The following is a 14,735-nucleotide window of genomic DNA, read 5'->3' as shown; positions in this document are numbered from 1 at the left end:
AACAATTCTTAATTTCTGGCATTTAAGCATAATAGGAATTGACAGATTTGAATATTTGAAGTCTTAAAGTTGTTCCAGAATCCTGTTCTTCTGATCTTCAAAACCCCATTTCCAACTGTGTTTTTTTTAATTATTTTTTTTTATTGTCATTTTGTGGTGTTTTGGACTAAAACACCTCTTTTCTCAGTGGAATTTACTCCTTCAGATGTTTATGACCAATGGTTAAATATATCTTAGTTCCTCATTTTGTGAGGCAAAGCAAGCAGAGAAGTTTTCTTAGAGGCTTCTTTTGTCCATGATGACTGAAGTAGTTTGCTATTGCCCTTGGAAAAATGTTGAATTTATGACGGTATTCCAAATGTGGCCTTACTTGTATTTTGTTTTGTGATGATATAAAAAAGAAAATGTTCAGGGAAGAACGACTGTGCTGTTTAACATTTGTTTGTTTGTTTGTTTTTAATTAATTTGGTAAGCCCAAGCTAAAGATAGTTGTTTTAGTTCCATCTTTTTGTTGTGTTTTTTTTTGGTAATGTGGAGTTCTGGGAGTTGACTCTAGATGATGTTTTTCTTAGCCTTTTCACAGAAGTCTTGACTTCTGATTCATGCAGTTGCTTTCAATTTCCCTTTTCTCAACACGTTACTACTCTTTCTAAAACAGAGGCAAAATATATTAAGCTTTCCTGAATACTGTTGTGCTAAGACAACTTTGTTTTAAAAGTGTCTCCAGCTACTTTAAAACTGATGAAAAATACTTTGTCACAAAAGGACCCTATCAACTCCATCATAAAAAAAAAAAAAAGACAAACTTACCTGTTTGATTATACTGTGTAGTGTTCTCGCTTCAGCTGCTAATGTGGCTCAAAGTGGGTGACTTATCTTTACGAGATCAAACCTCTTCACTGTACAGTGTTTGGTACTAGCTGTTCATTTTTACTTGGTATTCACTGCCTTATTGATGTTCAGACCTCACAAAACAATAGAATTAAATTTTCAGTAATTAAATACTGGAATAATTTTTGCACGTTACCTGAAACAAAATTCTTTACAGTCTTCTTGGATGACCCTCAAGAAAAAAAAAATGAATTAATTTTTTCTTTGCTGCAAGCTACTCTACTATCCACGTGCATAGCAAAACATACATTTTGTGAAGATTTTAATCTAAATCTATACCAATGGAAGGCTTTTTTATGAAGTCACTATGCAGAACTTGAATCAGACATCAGAAACTATTGCTACCGTGAGACTTAATCAGACTGCTAAAAATGTTCAGGAAACTGAAATGCATTTGAATGTTAATAGTAAGAGGATAGCAATATTTCAGTATCCTTTTATTGCCTTTTTAGAATTTTACAGCTCTGTTTCAGTGATGGGCAACCTAAGCCAAGTTAGCTTTCAGGATACTTTTACTAAAGGCAGGTATGTTTTGAGTTTGTGCTACTAAAGAACGATGAGTTCATCGTGACAAATTTTGGGCTTAATCTTTTGTTACCAAGACAGCTTCTGAAAGCAGTAGAATCACCGTATTCAGATCTATGGAGCTTACCTCAATACATTTCTGATAGCCGTTTTTTAATGTTGGGAGTACAACTGTTTTATCATGGAATGGTTTAGGTTGGAAGGGACCTTAAAGATCATATAGTCCCACCCCCACACCCCCCCCATGAGCAGGGATGCATTCTACCACCTTCCGCTAGACCAGGTTGCTCAAAGCCCTGTCTAACCTGGCCTTGAACACTTCTAGGGATGGGGCATCCACAACTTCTCTGGGCAACCTGCTCCAGTGCCTCACCACCCTCTGAAGAATTTCTTCCTAATATCTAATCTAAATCTATCCTCTTAGTTTAAAGCCATTACTCCTTGTCCTATCGCTACATTCCCTGACAAGGAGTCCCTCCCCAGCTTTCCTGTAGGCCCCCTTTAGGTACTGGAAGGCTGCAATGAGATCTTCCTGGAGCTTTCTCTTCTCCAGGGAACAACCCCAACTCTCTCAGCCTGCCTTTCTAGGAGAGGTGCTCTCTGGTCATCATTTATCAATGTTAATGAACAGTGATTGATCTGGTGTGTATATATAAGAGAAGGCTTGCTAGGAGACAAGTTCTTCATGGTCTGTCATTATAACTAAATCACTCTTGTTAATGCTTGTATGGGCGCATACTACTTATTTTGATTCTATCCAAATACTTAAGGTGTGAATTTTTAGTTAAATGTGGGACAGTCCTGTATTTCTCAAAGGCGGAAATGTTCTTCAAAAATGAGTTGCTTATCAGTGCTACCTATTTGCCTTAGGCTCATCAGTCTTTGCAAAGGTAACTGTTTGATGTCAAGCTGGAAGGACATATCAAGTGAACTAAATAGGTCTCTTCAGTATTTTTATTAACATCTGCAATAATGAAATAGAGCATATTATTAAATATGTAAGTAGTACAAATCTGAGTAGAGGTTGCAGTCGCTTTGGGGGGTACAGAATGCAGAAATGTCTCTGACTGCTGGGGATAGATGAAGTAAATGACTTGAATAACAGGGGGAAAAACAAAAATGGTCAGATCTTGTAGAAGAAATCTTTGAAATAATGTAAGAGCAATTCAGTGCTGCAACGTGTTGCAGAAGAAAGTGGTAGTCTAACTTGTTGGTGTAACTTAATTTGAAATCAGCCAAAAATCAAACTGATGTTTGGCAACCAAACTGACTGTAAATGGTTTAGGCATAGCAAATCTTGCCTGAGGTGGCGGTAGTCTTGCTGGCCTTCCGGTCTCACTTGGCGACCTGTTTTCAGTTTGCCAAAAATATTTTCCTGGGGATGAAGAGTACTCTAGTGTTGATACTTGTAATGAAGCAGAGCTCATACTTGTAATGAAAACATTTTCTGTATTAAAATGCATTCTAAGGCAAGCTTGTTGGCAACATCAGAAAGGTAGCAACTAAGAATATTTATGGAGCCTGGTAAAACATGGGGTTGGTAACTTAAAGCTGGATAGGCTGTATATTCTAAAATGTGGTTTAAAGAAAAGCTAACCGATCAGGTGGATGATTAGTTGCGTGGCACTAGCCACGCTCAGGGTTTTGGGTTCTACAATCTCAGGTGCACTTTTGACCAGCCATGTTGGCACTGGATGGTGCACACTTGACCAGGTGGTGCAAGAGCATTCTGGGTAGCAAGTTGGCAGGATTTATTATCAGAGCTTTGAACTAGATTTAGCGGAGGAAGGAATGTACCTCTTACAGAAAAGAACTAGGGACTGCTGAAACTTTAGGAAGCAACAGGGGAAATAGTTGTGAGTTGTCACAAAGGAAGGAGGAATTGTCACAAATTGTCACAAAGAAACTGTCAGAAATAGGAGGGCTCCTATAAAAAGACCTGGTGGATGAGATACCCTGGAACACTGTCCTTAGCTCTGTTCATCTCCTTTGTCCCTGGCAACTCTTTAAGGATGTTTTTCTTAGAGTGCAAGAACTCTCCATCCCCCTGTGTAAGAAAGCAAGCAAGCAGGGAGGGCAGGAAACTGGGATGGCTGTGTAAGGACCTGCTGGTCAAACTGAGGCGCAAGAAGGAAATGCACAGGCAGTGGAAGCAGGGGCATATGGCATGGGAAGAGTACAGGGATGCTGCCTAGACGTGCAGGGATAGGATCAAGAAAACTAAAATGAAAGAAAAAACAAACAAAAAAACAGCTTTAGTATGAATTCATGGCATAAAAAAAGAAGCAGCAACTCAACTAAGTAGTGCAGTTTAATACTTACAAATTTGCTAAACTTCTTTTTAATTGTTGAAATTTCTCTTGCTGGAAGTCCGCAGTAGCCCAATTCAGGCCAAAATGCAATAATAATTATCAGTTACCTAGTTCAGATTCCACAGTGCTTGTTAAAACTTATCAAACTACAGCAGTTTTAGATTAAAGTGACCCACATCTGTGTTCACTAACATATTTGCACTCTGTTGTGCATAGGCATGGAATACATGTTTATTTGCTTTTCCCTATAGCATGCACTTGGATGTTAATTATGTTTTCACTACATGAATTTCTAATAACGTGTATATCATACTTAAATATTTTTGAGTCATTGATAATTTTGCGGTATCCAGCCGTAGAGCACGATTCCCTTATAATTCAGGTAGTGTTTCATCCATTTCTTTCCTTTCAGTGCTATTGTTCAGCTTTAAGCAATAGTTTATATTACCTTGCATTCTCTTGTTTACTGAGAAATGTTTCTCTGCCTGTGGGGAGAACAAGGGGTAGAAAAAGTACTCTTGGGTTTTGCCTTAAGCCATTACCTTCTCTTGCCCATGTTCGAACTAGTGAATTTTACTGGATTTTGGCAGTATTTCTGGATATTCAGGCTCTGTTTCCATTCAATCTAGAGGAAAGTACGGTGTTCTTGGCATCTAGTTTTCTCATGAGGAATCTTAATGTGGCCTCTGAGATTAACTTTCAGGGGCTAATTTGGGAAATCAGCTTCTTCTAAGAAGCTAGTGAAATAGCTTCTATAATCCATTCCAGACAGTATCAGAAAAGGTTTCAATGAGATCATTTTGCCACAGCTTTCTGATCAGATGTCACGCAAGATGCTTCATCCAATTTGCAGGAGGAAATAAAGGAATGAATATCAGTTCTAATTTTATGATCTTTTTGAAATATTTGATTAATGTGACACTTTGTTAATAAAAGGACAAATGTGACACTGTAATGAGATAAGGCTAGCTAGATTACAAATCATATCTGTTTGAGACAACAATACCAGACAACAGAAAGGAGGTAGTGATTATACCACAAGCATAATGTTCTTGAAATGAGTACTTTTTAGATGTTTATCTTGTTTTTCCAATTACAGGGACTTGCCATGGGGTGCTGAAGCCTTGTCTCATTGATTCAGAGAGACTGGACCTAAATGGCGCAGCATGACTTTGCTCCAGCCTGGCTTAATTTTCCTACTCCACCATCATCAACAAAGGTATGTTTTTGCTGTTCTGATCAGGCAGCTTCAATATTAAAGAAGTCTAAATGTCATAACATCAATCATAATAAAAATAATAATAAAACATAATAAATATGGTAAGGGTGATAACAGATGATATATATCAAGTCTTGCTGTCATGATTTAAATAGTTGAACCTTGGTTCTCAAGCTCATATCTCTAGTAGGGGGTTTCTGCTTGAGCACCTGAGTTCAAGGAAAGAAGAATGCGGACACATTGCCAGAGCTGTTGTTAGATTAAAATTTCCTTCATCAGTAGCTCAAAATGAATTATTGTATTGCTGGAAAAACTGAGAGGTATGTGCTTGATGTTCTTGCTTCTGATTTTGCTTTGTCCTATACATTTTAGAGAATATTTTTTCTTATTCCATCATCCAAGTGATTAAAAAAATGCTTTTGAAAATAGACCTTCTGAAATGTGTCATCAGTTACTGGTGGTAGTGTGTGGTGCTTTCAAATAGTTGTGCACCCTCACTGTTGGCTGTTCCATCTAGACTACGATTACTTCATTTATGAAATGGAAAAGTTAGCTTGAGAACAAGAAATAGCGGTCCCTAGAATACTTGGAAAACAAGGATTCAGAAGGTCTTGAATATGTTTCTTGTATAAATGTTTTTGTTTTTTATCCTGGCATATCCTACTCCTTCCTAATTTGTGTGAATGCAGAAGCAAAGGCAGCACTGGATATTTCAGACTCCTATTATCTGTTTTATTTTTTCTATTTGTAGACCTACCTTCTTTCCTTCTTTGTTCTAATCTTTTTGAATGCAGTATCTGTATCTACAGCTATGAGAGTGGTATTGCCTTGCTTTAATGTATTTAAGTTTCTTGCTGTCTTCATGTCAATGGAAAATATTTAGCCTTTATAAACTTTGGAAATGAGCTTGTGCTATTGTTCAGTGCATAGTCAGCAGTCAGTATTAGTTGACTCCATTGCTTTACTTATGTATCTGCACACACATGCATGCATGAACTTTTATTCAGGTCACTGAATATTTTTACTGCTCTATTTATCTTCTATGCTGAACTAGCTAGCTTGTTTATTGTAGTCCATCAGCAACTGTCAATTGCTATTACGGGAATGTTAGGCTCATCTGTTCCTGAGATCTGTATGTTTTTAATCTGCTTGATTTCTGAGATATTCAACTCTTTGATCTGCTTTTTCTAATGTAATACACTTTCAGTAGGAAAAGTAATTAGAGCTTAATTTAATATAGCGTCCCAATTATAAAACGATTTTATCTGTGTGTTTCATGAATCTGCTGGAAGGGACTTACCTGCATACTTAAAATGCCAGTACAGCATGATAAAAGCAAGTTCCAGCATTGCCCAAGTACTATTCAAATATATCTGAGGTGTGAGGTTTCTTTGTTGCCTCCTTCCTGAATTGTGCAAAGCTTCATTTCAAACATCTGTCTTCCATGAATCTTTACCTGAAGGAATTTAGATAAACTTTCATTTCTTCCAAAAGCTTTGTAGTTGCATGCTTTCTCTGTTACAGTCCTTGTGCTTCATTGTCTGTATTGCAGCTTATTTCCTCATGTTACCTCTTCCTTTAGTGATGAGCATTTTGTGATACACAGCCCGTTTGGATATTAAGCACTTAGTCTTTTTGGTCCTACCCATGTGTAGTAATTCCTAATTTACGTCATAAGGCTTGTTCTGTCCTTCCTTCACAAGAAAGATCTCAAATGTTGTGGCCCCCTGCGTGCTCCCCCCCCCCCCCCCAACACTTCCTAGAATAGGTGTTTGTTTCTGCTTCCCATATCTGAACAAGGCAGCTGAAGAAAAGAGCCAGATAAGAGGGATGGAGATGAAGAAAGAAGGGAAGGCATCTCATGTTTCATGCAGAATGGGGCTGGGATGAAGCTGTGGTATCAACAACATCTAGATTGGAAAAGGAGAAACTGAATTCTGACATGTTTCCCTGAAGAGGCCCCTTTATGAACCGTATCTTCAGGAGTATGGTTCCCTCTCAGTGCCGCGTAGCTGAGGCTTTCCCACATGTAGGTAAAGGTTAGTATTAGAAAAACCTGATACAAGGAATCTGGGAATGTGAATGAACTCTCATAATGTGACTGAAATGAATTACATCTATATTAAAATTCAATTCACCTATTTCTCCTGGTTTCCTTTTAAGGTGAAGCTTTTGATAAATAAGTGATAGGGAGGTGATATAAAGCTGGGTAGCCACAGCAGGGCAGCTTTAGTTCAGGTCTGGAACTATGTTGTGGTTTAACCCAGCAGGCAGTTAATTTTCCCCCCCAAGTGGGATGGGGGAGAGAATCAGGAAGAAAAAGTAAAAGCTCATGGGTTGAGATACAGTTTAATAGGACAGGAAAGGAAGAGAAAACTGAAATTCAACAAGGCCAAGTGCTGGGTCCTGCACTTGGGGCGCAACAACACCAAGCAGTGCTACAGGCTGGGAGATGAGTGGTTAGAAAGCTGCCTGTTGGAGAAGGACCTGCGAGTATTGGTTGATAGTCAGCTGAATATGAGCCAGCAGTGTGCTCAGGTGGCCAAGAAGGCCAACAGCATCCTGGCTTGTATCAGAAACAGTGTGGCCAGCAGGTCTAGGGAAGTGATTGTCCCCCTGTACTCGGCTCTGGTGAGGCCACACCTCGAGTACTGTGTTCAGTTTTGGGCCCCTCACTACAGGAAGGACATCGAGGTGCTTGAGCGAGTCCAGAGAAGGGCGACGAAGCTGGTGAGGGGTCTGGAGAACAAGTCTTACGATGAGCGGCTGAGGGAGCTGGGGTTGTTTAGCTTGGAGAAGAGGAGGCTCAGGGGTGATCTTATCATTCTTTATAGGTACCTTAAAGGAGGCTGTAGCGAGGTGGGGATTGGTCTATTCTCCCACATGCCTGGTGATAGGATGAGGGGAAATGGGCTAAAGTTGTACCAAGGGAGGTTTAGTTTGGATATTAGGAGAAACTTCTTTACCGAAAGGGTTGTTAGGCACTGGAATGGGCTGCCCAGGGAAGGGGTTGAGTCACCATCCCTGGAGGGCTTTAAAAGGCATTTAGATGTAGAGCTTAGTGCTTAGCTGCCTGCCAGGTTAAACCACAATACAGTGGTATTACAGGAAGTAGCCTAGATTAATGAAGAATGAATCTTGATGGAACCAGAGAAGTGAAGTGGTGATGTTACCAGAACTGGCTTTAGCATGCAACAATCCAACACTACATCTCTACTCTAGAGAGTACCATCTCTACTATCCAGAAGGACCATTATGATGGAGGGAGCCTAAAATCAATCCCACTGTGGGCCCGTGGGGCGTGTAAGCGAATGGCTGGTTTAAAATGCAACAGAAGGGTAACTAGAACTTACAGAAGTTTCTAATGATTCTTTGGGGATAGCAGTTCATTACTGAGGTCTAGATTAAGGCAGAATGCAATTTTTTATATATATATAAATAATTAATTAATTATTTTATCCTAGTCTTGCTGCTATCAGAATAGTGTTTTGCCTTTTCTGTCTCAACTCAGAATGTGTAAGAATAGCAACTGGTATATTATGGATCATGATTTGTTATGTGTTTACAAATATTATGTGAATAAGCCATTACTGCTGTCTTTTAGGGAGTAGACTGAGGAGTGGGAGGGGGAGGGTTTTTTCTCAGGAATAAGCTTCAGGCAGCAAAATCAATACTTTTGTGTAGTGAAGCTAATACTCCCAAGAACTGCTAAACTTATTTTGCTCACGTAGTACATTTTTCACATAGCTACAAAAGCAAAAATGCCCAGCTATTAGGGCACTAGGGAATGTTTGATTTCTTGCACACGCGCAATACAGAGGGCTCAGTGCATAGTAAGTCTGGTGCTGGAGGGAAGGGGAAACTTTTTGCTGTTATTGGGAGATGTGTGGCACGTAGAACAGTAAGACAGCATTATTTTTGCAGAAAGAAAAGTTATTCTTGAAATTTTAAGGTGTAGTAGCGAAAGAAATGTATTTCCTACTGGTATATTAAAGATTTACTTTAAAAAATCTATAATTCCTACTTATAAGTTGATAACTTGAAGTATATTTGTGAATCTATACTTTTGACTGTTGTTGAGGGATTTCTTGAAACAGCAAAAATCCCATGGCTTGCTGTAGCTGAGCAAACCATGCTACCAGGGCAACTATGAGAAGTTCCCATGACAGTGTTCCCACATCGCCCAATTGAGGAATTCAGAAAAATATTGTTACCAGTAGCTGGCTTCAAGGACAAGGTCTATGTGACTGCTAATCACAAGGGTGTTGTTTTCTTGTAGTTTGTCTGAATGCTTTTGACCAATAATCTTGTGTGAAACACTGTCCGCCCCTGTTAAGTTCACTATAAAAGTTAGGCTATTTGGGCAATAAAATGGAGCATGATCTGACTCTACTGGTGTCTGTCGTGCTTTCGACCGTTCTTCCTGCAACATATGGCGCCCGCACAGGCCGAGACCCGGAGTCGCTGAGACCCGAACAGGCAGAGGGATCGCAGCGGTGCCGGGAGATTGGAGCGGCGCCGGGAGACCTGAGGCACACGGAAAGCCTACCACCGCACGGAGAGAGCACTGACTGACGCTGCAGGGCTACGGCCAACTACGAGAGACACGGACAGACCTGGCAGATGCCGGAACACCTGAGAGACGTTGAAACACTCTACACACCGACCTGAACAACGGCCTCGCGGTGAGACGCGGGGCAAGAAACCGCGGGGGGACGCGGGAAACGGAGCCGCGGGGGGACGCGGGAAACGGAGCCGCGGAGGGACGCGGGAAACGGAGCTGTGGGAGGACGCGGGAAACGGAGCCGTGCAGGGACGCGGGAAATTGAGGTAATCGCGGTGTGACGTGGGACATCCGAGATCGAGTTGCTACGGGAGACCAGAGGCGTCAGTGGACAATGGCAGCCGACCCTCACCGTGTGGCGAGTCGGCACAGAGTAGAGGGGCGGACATCAGGACCCTGCAGCCTGTCAGACGTAACCATGGAAGCAGCGGCGGCTGTGCTGCTTCTCTCTGGCATTCTTTTTATAAGAGGTTTATCTTGCAATGCAAAAAAGACTATTCGTCCCCAGATCGGTGTTATAACTATGTTTCTGGATAACGTTCCGTGGGGTTGCCACATTCTACGGATTACTAATGACGACTTAGCTCTATTGCGGGGCAGGAGTGCAGAGATGCAGATTACACTGCCAAATGACCACCGGCAGGCTCTTTCACAAACAGCTTCTAAGGTTGCAGCTGGCACTGCCTGCAGCCGTATAGCAGACGTTACACTCTCTTTCCTAACTAGTAATCATGTGTCTTATCCATTTGTGGTGAATGGTCAGTGGCAAAAAGAAAAGGGGGAGAGTAAGGGGCGACAAAGACAGAAATGGTACCAGGAGGATGCCACTGACACTAACAGCATGGGTTATAGGAGTAGTATAAGTGACACAGGTGTGAAGCAGTGGCGGGCGCTGCCGCGCTGTGGGGCACTCTGCCTGCTGCTCGCCCTCGCCTGCCTGTGCACTGCTGCCGACAGTGCTAGAGTAAAATGTGAAGACTGCTCAGATGGCAGTGATGAGAGTGCTTGTGTGAAGAAGATGTGTGCTGAATCTGACTTTGTGTGCAACAGTGGTCAGTGTGTGCCAAACAGATGGCAGCGTGATGGGGATCTGGACTGTGAAAATGGGTCTGACAAGAGTGCTGAGCTGTGTCATATGAGAACATGCCAGGTAAATGAAATCAGCTGTGGTCCTCAGTCAACCCAGTGTATCCCAGTGTCGTGGAAATGTGATGGTGAAAAAGACTGTAACAGAGATCCTGATTGCAAGGATGGAAGTGATGAAATTAACTGCCCTTCTCGGACCTGCAGGCCAGACCAGTTCAGGTGTGAAGATGGGAACTGGGAACATGGGAGTAGGCAGTGCAGTGGTGTGAGAGACTGCCTGGATGGCACTGATGAAGCAAACTGTATGCAGTGCTCTGGACCTGGCAAATTCAAGTGCAGAAGTGGAGAATGCATAGATATCAATAAAGTGTGTAACCAGCAGAGAGACTGCAAGGACTGGGGTGATGAGCCCCTGAAGGAATGCAACATACATGAATGTGACTGTCCAGCTGGGTTTGAGTTTGTAGACAAGAGAAACTGTGGAGATATTGATGAATGTCAAAACCCTGGTATCTGAAGTCAAATCTGTATCAACCTGAAAGGTGGCCACAAATGTGAATGTAGCCGTGGATATCAGATGAATCCTGCTACAGGAACCTGGAAAGGGCCATACGGGTACAGAAATACAAATAACATCTGTGATTATAATGACACTGCTAAGCAGGGTTTAGGGGCTTATGGCATGGAGACAAGGGGTAACAACTACAGTGTTTGGAACAATTGTACAGCTTTGGCCTTACCTCCTGATGTGTTTCATGCAATGCATGTGTGGTCTCTGACAACCCAAACTAAGATCCCAGATATTGAAATATCCTGCCTTCCAAATTATGTTCTCGTGTCCTTTCTTACCTTTTTTTTTTCTCCCTCTGCTGCAACACGTGACACTTGTCTTCATTCTGCTGCCAAAGCAGAATAAACACTTGACTTTTTTTACCTTGTGTCGCAAGCATGGTCCTCAACACTGTTTCGGTGTCCTGGAGTGGAAGATACAGCTTCCACTTCTGCTGGCATGAAAGGTGATGAACACGTGCATACTTGAGAGTTACTGTATTGTCTGTCAAAGTCATTTTTAAAATGTCTCAAATATACCATGAGTAATGCATGTTACGGTTCTGATAATTCAGTTTTGTTATTAATCAGATATCTCAGGTCTACTACTTTTGCTCCTTTACAGTCATCACTGAACTTTGAGAGACATTCTGAAAACATTTTGTGGACAGAGAATCATTATGAAGTAAATCGCAGAAGACACAACTCCTCAGATGGGCTTGATTCTAACGTTGGACGACATTATGGAGGTATAATTTAGCTTTCATGGAATGCTTTTACATCACTGATGTGTAGCACTGGCTAGGAAAAAAAAAGATGATAATAGTTGTCCTATGCTAAATGTTGTGTTCTGTAGTGACATTAGAGGTGATGGAAAGATGGATCATCTGGGAGACAATAATGTGATGAGTAAGGGTTAGCCAGAGTAATGCGATTCCAGGTGTATTTCTATCTTAACTCATTCTTATTCTTAATTTTCTAGCTAATGACATATAAATGAGTAGCCAGGCAAAGGGGTTGAGTAGTCTTAATGTTGGACTACAATCCTCTTTCTCTAGAACTGTTTTATGAGATTCTTCCCTACTGCTTATATGAATAAGTTCACTATGCTATCACATCCCAGAGTACGGGGCTGCTTGCTTGACTCCTCTAACAATTTTGTAAAAGTAGAATGTTCTTCCAAAACTGGCTGTTATTACATTTCTTTAAAACTTAAAAATCTAAGGGCATTTTGGAAGAAAAGAGAAGAATGGTTGGCGTTCACAAGGCAGAAATGGTACAGAAAATATAAACTATCGTGGGGGATACCATGGCGGAGGTTCCCGTGCTCATACCAGCACTTCCCACTGTGGAAAAATCCAAGGACTGCATGAAAACAATGTACCTGATAATGACACTGGGAAAAAGGAAGACAAGGAAGTACCTAAACAGTTTGAGGCTGAGGATTTTGTAAGTTAATTGTAATAAACGAGATTCTATTGTTTCTGCAAGTTCCATTTTGTCCATTACAAGCTACTTCATGAGATTTCACCAGTTACAGGTTATCATGTAAGGGATCACCCTTAAGGGGGTGTTAGTTATTTGTCAGCTTTTTTCTCTTTTCATCTCCATTTTTATCATTGTATGTTTATTATTGTCACTTAAATGTTTAAGTGAAACTACAGTGGGGTTCTAAGTTGATTTTTTTAATAGTATTTTGCCACAGTAAACTGTGTCACGTGTAATTGTGTAGAATTTAATACATACCTTACTGGAAATTTAAAGTACTAACAAAGTTATTCTGCCACTGGTCCTTTGAGGTTTCACGTTTCAACCTACAATTTTAGGATATAAGAGGAAGGATAAACTCCCTCTTTGAAGAACCACACATCACTTTTTTTTTTTTTGGTTTGTTTTTGGCTTTCTTCAGATAGTTTATATAATGGTATTGACTGCTGCTTGAGATCACAGAATCACAAAATTGTAGGGGTTGGAAGGGACCTCAAACGATCATTGGGTCCAACCCCCTGCCAAAGCAGGTTCCCTACAGCAGGTTGCCCAGGTAGGCGTCCAGACGTGTCTCGAATATCTCCAGAGAAGGAGACTCCACAACCTCCCTGGGCAGCCTGTTTCAGTGCTCCATCACCCTCACCATGAAGTTCTTTTGCATGTTGGTGCGGAACTTCCTGTGATCCGTTTTGTGGCCATTGCCCCTTGTCCTGTCCCCAGAAACCTCTGAAAAGAGGTTGGCCAAATCCCTTTGTCTCCCACACTTAAGGTATTTATAAACATTAATAAGATCCCCCTCTGTCTTCTTTGCTCAAGGCTGAGCAGACCCAGATCTCTCAGCCTTTCCTCATAGGGGAGATGCTCCAGGCCCCCTATCATCTTTGTGGCCCTCTGCTGGACTCTTTCCAGGAGATCCCTGTCTTTTTTGTACCGGTGAGCCCAGAGATGTTTTATTGAAGAGAAGCAAGTGACCATTGGTATATTTGGGTTTGCAGAGGGCAGTTTCTAGTCTGTCTCCATTTAAAAGTCTTGGACAGCAGAGGTTATACTTCTGATATTGTTGTTGTTCTTTATTTCATTGGTCCTAGAATTCAAGACTTCTTTCATTTTGTTTTAAATAATGATAAACTTTCCTTTCAGCCATCTTTGAATCCTGAATATGAGAGGGAACCAAACCAGAATAAGTCTTTAGCTGCAGGTGTGTGGGGTGAGTATTGTTGATGTTCTTAAATATAAAAATATAGTATAGATTTGAAGTTGTTTTATTAGAAACATAATTTATTTTAGAATATTTCAAATATATAGATGGAAATTGAGGAAATTTCCTCAGTGTTATTACAGTGTGAGTATCTCTTTATAAGAGAGGTAATGCTTCTATTTGAATATCAGTCTGGTCTGTAGATACAACCACTGCTAGGGTTCTTGTCCCAGAACAAGTATGTATCTTTTTGTAAAGATGTCAAGAATTTATCTACCAAGAGGAAATGTCACAAAGATGGGTCACCTAAACTAGTGATGTGATTGGTAGTTGAAGACTTCATGAAAGAATGCTTCTGACTGATTAGAATAGTTAAAGAGCTGGGAGAAAAACCTAGCAGGGCTGGAATGAGCAGGTTAGCTTGCAAAGACTTAAGGTCTCTTCCTGGAAGCAAATTTCCTGAGCTGATCTGTGTGTTGATGAATTACTTGTAACGAAGCCAACCCTAAGAGTGGGCACTGAACTGAACTGTAGTCTGGGATAACTTTCTCATCTCCACCTGATTAGTACTGTAAAATGATAGCCATATTTTTCTTGAAAGTGGGCTTTTGATACAGAATTGTTCACTAAGAATGTGGCAATAAGGTTTCCCCTGAGCCTTCTCTTCTCCAGACTAAACAACCCCACTTCCCTCAGCTGCTCCTCATAAGACTTATGTTTCAGACCCTTCACCAGCTTCGTAGCCTTTATCTAGTTATGCTCCAGGGTCTCCATGTCCTTCTTGTAGTGAGGGGCCCAAAACTAATCATAGTACTCGAGGTACGGCCTCATCAGAGCAGTGTACAAGGGGATGATCACCTCCCTGGTCCTGCTGGTTACACTGTTCCTGATACAAGCCAGGAT

The 14,735-nt window shown here is 41.1% G+C and overlaps 1 protein-coding gene across 13 annotated transcripts in view; it reads left to right on the top strand.

Moving 5' to 3' along the window:
* Positions 1 to 14,735, top strand: part of LOC101795454 (vasculin) — a 56,061-nt gene that overhangs the window by 10,357 nt on the left and 30,969 nt on the right. For 12 of the 13 annotated variants that reach the window (XM_038169540.2, XM_038169537.2, XM_038169534.2 and 9 more), the window contains 4 exons: positions 4,828 to 4,947; positions 11,772 to 11,895; positions 12,372 to 12,595; positions 13,775 to 13,841. In XM_038169540.2, coding sequence (XP_038025468.1) covers positions 4,885 to 4,947; positions 11,772 to 11,895; positions 12,372 to 12,595; positions 13,775 to 13,841 — 478 coding nt within the window. In that variant the 5' untranslated portion in view covers positions 4,828 to 4,884. Of the gene's footprint in view, positions 1 to 4,827; positions 4,948 to 5,068; positions 5,268 to 6,747; positions 6,987 to 11,771; positions 11,896 to 12,371; positions 12,596 to 13,774; positions 13,842 to 14,735 lie in introns of those variants that run through there. The other variant, XM_072030496.1, reaches the window with a different exon arrangement.

The sequence above is a fragment of the Anas platyrhynchos genome, chromosome W (genome assembly GCF_047663525.1).
Source record: "Anas platyrhynchos isolate ZD024472 breed Pekin duck chromosome W, IASCAAS_PekinDuck_T2T, whole genome shotgun sequence".
In the NCBI taxonomy this organism is placed as follows: Eukaryota; Metazoa; Chordata; class Aves; order Anseriformes; family Anatidae; genus Anas; species Anas platyrhynchos.
Note: the sequence above shows the minus strand (reverse complement) of the source record. Positions and strands in the feature narration are given on the sequence as shown.